General features: G+C 35.9%; 1 protein-coding gene across 1 annotated transcript in view; it reads right to left on the minus strand.

The window, feature by feature from the left end:
• The window catches only part of LOC107712624 (thrombospondin type-1 domain-containing protein 7A-like), a 122571-nt gene that overhangs the window by 66543 nt on the left and 51357 nt on the right, over positions 1-4671 (minus strand). The window contains exon 3 of the mRNA XM_016517945.1: positions 1677-1925. Within this exon, the coding sequence (XP_016373431.1) occupies positions 1677-1925 (249 nt within the window). The remainder of the gene's footprint in view (positions 1-1676; positions 1926-4671) is intronic.

Raw genomic sequence — 4671 nt, forward strand, 5'->3', positions numbered from 1 at the left:
TATATATATATATATATATATATATATATATTGTTACTAATTTGTAATGCAGTAAAATACTGTTTCACTATAACCTAAATATGACCTAAACCTAAATTAACCCTTGACCTAAATTGAGCTGCATTACAGTTTCACAATAGCTTCTCCAACACTGAATTATACTGAACAACATAAGAGTGACAGTAGGTGAATATTTAACTTTAATGGTTACAAGCCATTCTTGGCCACCTGAATCTCACTCTGGGGGACGACTGGTCATAAACTCCTGCTGTAAAGGATTCTCAGTGACAACAGTGAAAGCACATGTGGGGTTTGGTGAGAGAGCGTGGCCGGGCACACACTGGGTCAGCACTACAGGAGCACCATTCACCTCCATCAAATACAGGGGGCACCTACTCCACTCTGGTGAGATCCAGTGCAATGAGCTGATGAGTGATGGGGAATGGACCGCCCCATCTGTGGGGGAGATCAGATTAGATCGCGTGTGGCCTGTCCTCTCAGACTTTCACTATTCATCAGCTCACCTCCTCCAGGGTGGCCCTGTGCCAAACCACCAACCACCAAACCGCTACCATCTCTCCATCATCCCCAGCAGGACCTTCAACCCCACCCTTGTTCCACACTTCACTCTTCCATCTGTGTTTTAACACGTTCATGCTATCCAAAAGCCGTCAACAGATGAAGCCCATACAGAGAGCTATTTCAGAACAATGCAGGCCTACTTATATTTTTTTGTTAAATTATATATTCATATACACTACTGTATGTTTCATGTTTTTGAAAAATAAAGTCTCTTATGCTTACCAAAGCTGCATTTATTTGATCAAAAAAAAAAAAATATATATATATATATATATACACACACACACACAGCTGATTTGCTGTTCAAGAGACATTTCTTATTATTATCAATATTGAAAACAATTATGCTGATAATTTAAAATAGATTTTTTTTCTTTTGAGCAAAATGTGACTTTTTTTCCTTTGATTCTTTGATCAATAGAAAGTTCAAAAGAAAAAACAAGATTTTTTAAATATAAATCATTATAAATTGCTGTCACCTTTGATCAATTGAATGCATCCTTGATGAATAAAAGTAATATTATATTTTTAAAAAGTTTTGATAATTTTAAAAAGTTGAATATCATGAATATGACTATGATATATAATATTTAATGGAGTGTAGATTGATGTGAAAAAAAAATCATTTAAAGTAGTTTAACATAAGGCAACAACATATTATGTAAAAAAAAAAAAAGAAGTACTGAAGGATCATGTGGCACTGAAGACTGGAGTAATGACGCTGAAAATTCAGCTTTGCATCACAGGAATAAAATATATTTTTTAAATATATTCAAATAGAAAACGTTTATTTTAAATTGTAAAAATATTTCACAATATTGAACTGTTTTTGCTGTATTTTGTATCAAATAAAACCAGCCTTGGTGAGCAGAAGAGACTACTTAAAATAATAATAATAATAATAAAAATCTTGCTGTTCTAAAACTTTTTACCGGTAGTGTAACTGTTTTTTTTTTTTTCAGTTATTAATTTAACCAATGACACCTTTAGATGCATTATATCAGTTTTGACGTCACTGAGTGTAAATGCTTTATATTAGGTCTAATATAAATGTCATGATCCAAGCACCGAAGCAGAATGGACACAGCACTTACACTATACATGGCGGGATTCCTTCTCCTTGAGGAGAACACGGTTCACTCTCCTCCAGCTCAGGACACTCGGCTCCTCCACCCACTGAGAACTGCTTCACCTGACGCATGCGTGTCCTCTGTCCCTTACGCCCATTCAGATCATAGCACTCCTTTGAGCAGGCAGACCAGTCCAACCACTCGGTCACTTCACAGTCCTTTGGGATAACACAGGCTTGATATGTCACAGGAAGAGTCTGCTGGTTACAATGGCTGTAGGGACACAGAATAAAGTCTGTAATTGATCAATGAATCCAACGTTTATTATAACTAAGCTGCAAAAACATCTTGTTCTGACGTCTGCACTTTTGTGACATCTGAAATATGAATATCAACATTATGTCATTTCTAAACACCAGAAGAAAGAGATAATATTATTTATAAATTAAAGTAAATAATAGTAATGTTTTATAATTGTATATGAATTGCGAGTAAAAAAAATATAAAAATAATAATAATAATAATAAAAACTCATTATTAGCGAAAAACTTAAAAGTATAAAAACATGAAGATAAAACAGACATCTGAGACTTCAAGACCAAGGAGGATGTCATTCACCTTGTTATCTTTAAAAAAGAAAGAAAAATGATCTCAAGCCTGACCAAGCTGTATTCAACCGATCCCATCCAATTACTGTATATCACTTTGTATATGCAATAATAAGCATAATAATCTTAATTCTTAAACTCTGATCTCACATCTTACCAGGAGTTTTCCTCACCCTTGTTCTTTCATTTCTATCTCACTGCAGTCACTACAGATTGCGATTCAGTTTAGATATGTATCAAACTACTTCCATGAATTTTAATTAAGAGGCATCAAACGCCTGCGACAGTTTGGCTTTGGAGGTTGTTATGATTGAGACTGTGGCCCTCACTAGAGCTCCTACAGCACATGTAAGCAAGACGTAATCAGTCAGATCAGATGAAGAAATCAGAGGCTTGGTGTCGTTGGTGTCAAAGGCTGTTGAATTAAATCCAGGCAGAGGCCATTCCTGTACATATATTTGTGTGACTTAACTACACCTTTAAGCATCTAATACAAGGTTTATATTTATTTTAGTGCCACTGCAGCGTGTTTATTCAACATATGGCACTTTTGTGCCACATTAAAAATGTCCTACTTTTTAAATACATTTTACATTACATAGGTTTACATTGTCTTAGACACAGACTTTGAACAAAATATGAAAATCCATCTTTAAATATTGAAAATGTAAATACATAAATATGTATTTTTTACACATCACACATTTTACACATAATGTATTACGACTGTCCCTCAATTGTGAGGCAATTTCCACCACAATCAACAATAATTAACATACGTTTTTAATCAAAAGTTGCATTTAGTCATTTCTAATCAAATTGGCTTTCAAATTCTGCAAAACGTGTGACATTTGATTTCATTATGTGTATTTAGGATTCATAAGTGCTTGTAAAATGTAATTTACACCACAGTAACTCCCACCACAGACTGGCATTAAAGCCAATACATAATTTGAGATGTGTGGATACAAGAGCACAAATTAAGAGCCTAATCAAGTAACTATTCATTTGGTTTGACTGGCATTTACCATGGTGCGAGGTCTGATTTTAATGCCTTTCTTGTTTCTGACCTTTGCCATTCCATACATTTGATCCAGGGCAGGGTGCTGCATTAACACGGTCATCAGAATCAGCTAAGCCTCTTTGGGGATTTCAGCCATCTGTGAAGTCAATGAGTAGCTCTAATGTACTGATCTGCCTGGGACAGTGCACATCTCTCTCCATCTTCCTGTGCTTAATCCCATATAACAACAAATACAAGCAGATATGACTCATCCCCATTCTGACTCTAGAAGGGGAACCTATGGCGAGCATGACAGACATTTTTTGCTTCTGAAATCCTGTCCACAAAAACACAATCAAAGTGGGTGTTGACGGGCACGATGCTTTGCTGAAATTCACTCGGAAAGTCTAAAGTTGCTTGTAGTGATATTCCCATTTCACTTGACAATACCTCTTCAACTAAAGCAGATTAAAAGTTTCACCATGTGAGACAGAATGAGGACATGCATTGGAGATATAGGAGCATAACATGCTTTTCGAATCAAACCCGTTGATGAAACTTAAAAAAATGATGCTCTCAATGACAGGCTGTACAAATGTAATGGAAAACCACTTGGCACAAAAAGGCCATATTATCAATTGCATAAAACTACTTACTGGTATAACTGAAAATTGATAGGAAAATGATGAGGGACATTTCTGAAGGAAGATGGCCATTAAATCTTTGGATTAGAATGATGCAATTACATTCTAGGCAGGCAGTTACTTATAGGGTGATGGAATGATGGGAGGGAAATGGGCTTGGGTCATCACATTGACATGAGAGTATTGCTCCATAAATGAGATTTCTCTCTCTAGTTAGTCTATTACTGACAGACTCTCTGAAACTTCCTCGAGGGAAACTCCACTGCAAGAACTGTTTAAAATGTCAATTATCATACTCCACAATGGAGCATGCAGTGCAGTCTATGAGTAAAATAACATGTATAAATAGATAAAAACTAGGAATACATTTGAAAACATGCCACAATTTAATATTAATAGCCCTCAGGATCTATAATATACCGCATGTCTTTCTGTGAAGAACCTGGTTAGTTAAATTTGCTAAAGCTGTAATGTGAAGTATTAAAACAACTTGAGAGCATGTGTCAAACATTAAGTATACATGTGCGGTGGTGTCTTGCGCTTTGAATGAAGCCCGTTTGTATTTTTGTCTTGTGTGTGTGTGTTAGAGAAAGAGCATAGCTCACTGAAGGCCAGCTCATATCATGGTGTATGTGCTGGTGAAAGCAGGCTTGTCATATCCATGTGGTCAAAAACAGACATTATTGTTGCCTCTCTGCTCTCTTATACTTTCTTACACACACACGCACACACACACACACACACACACACACACACACACACAC

This window comes from Sinocyclocheilus rhinocerous, unplaced genomic scaffold (genome assembly GCF_001515625.1).
Source record: "Sinocyclocheilus rhinocerous isolate Xijiao unplaced genomic scaffold, SAMN03320098_v1.1 scaffold538, whole genome shotgun sequence".
In the NCBI taxonomy this organism is placed as follows: domain Eukaryota; kingdom Metazoa; phylum Chordata; class Actinopteri; order Cypriniformes; family Cyprinidae; genus Sinocyclocheilus; species Sinocyclocheilus rhinocerous.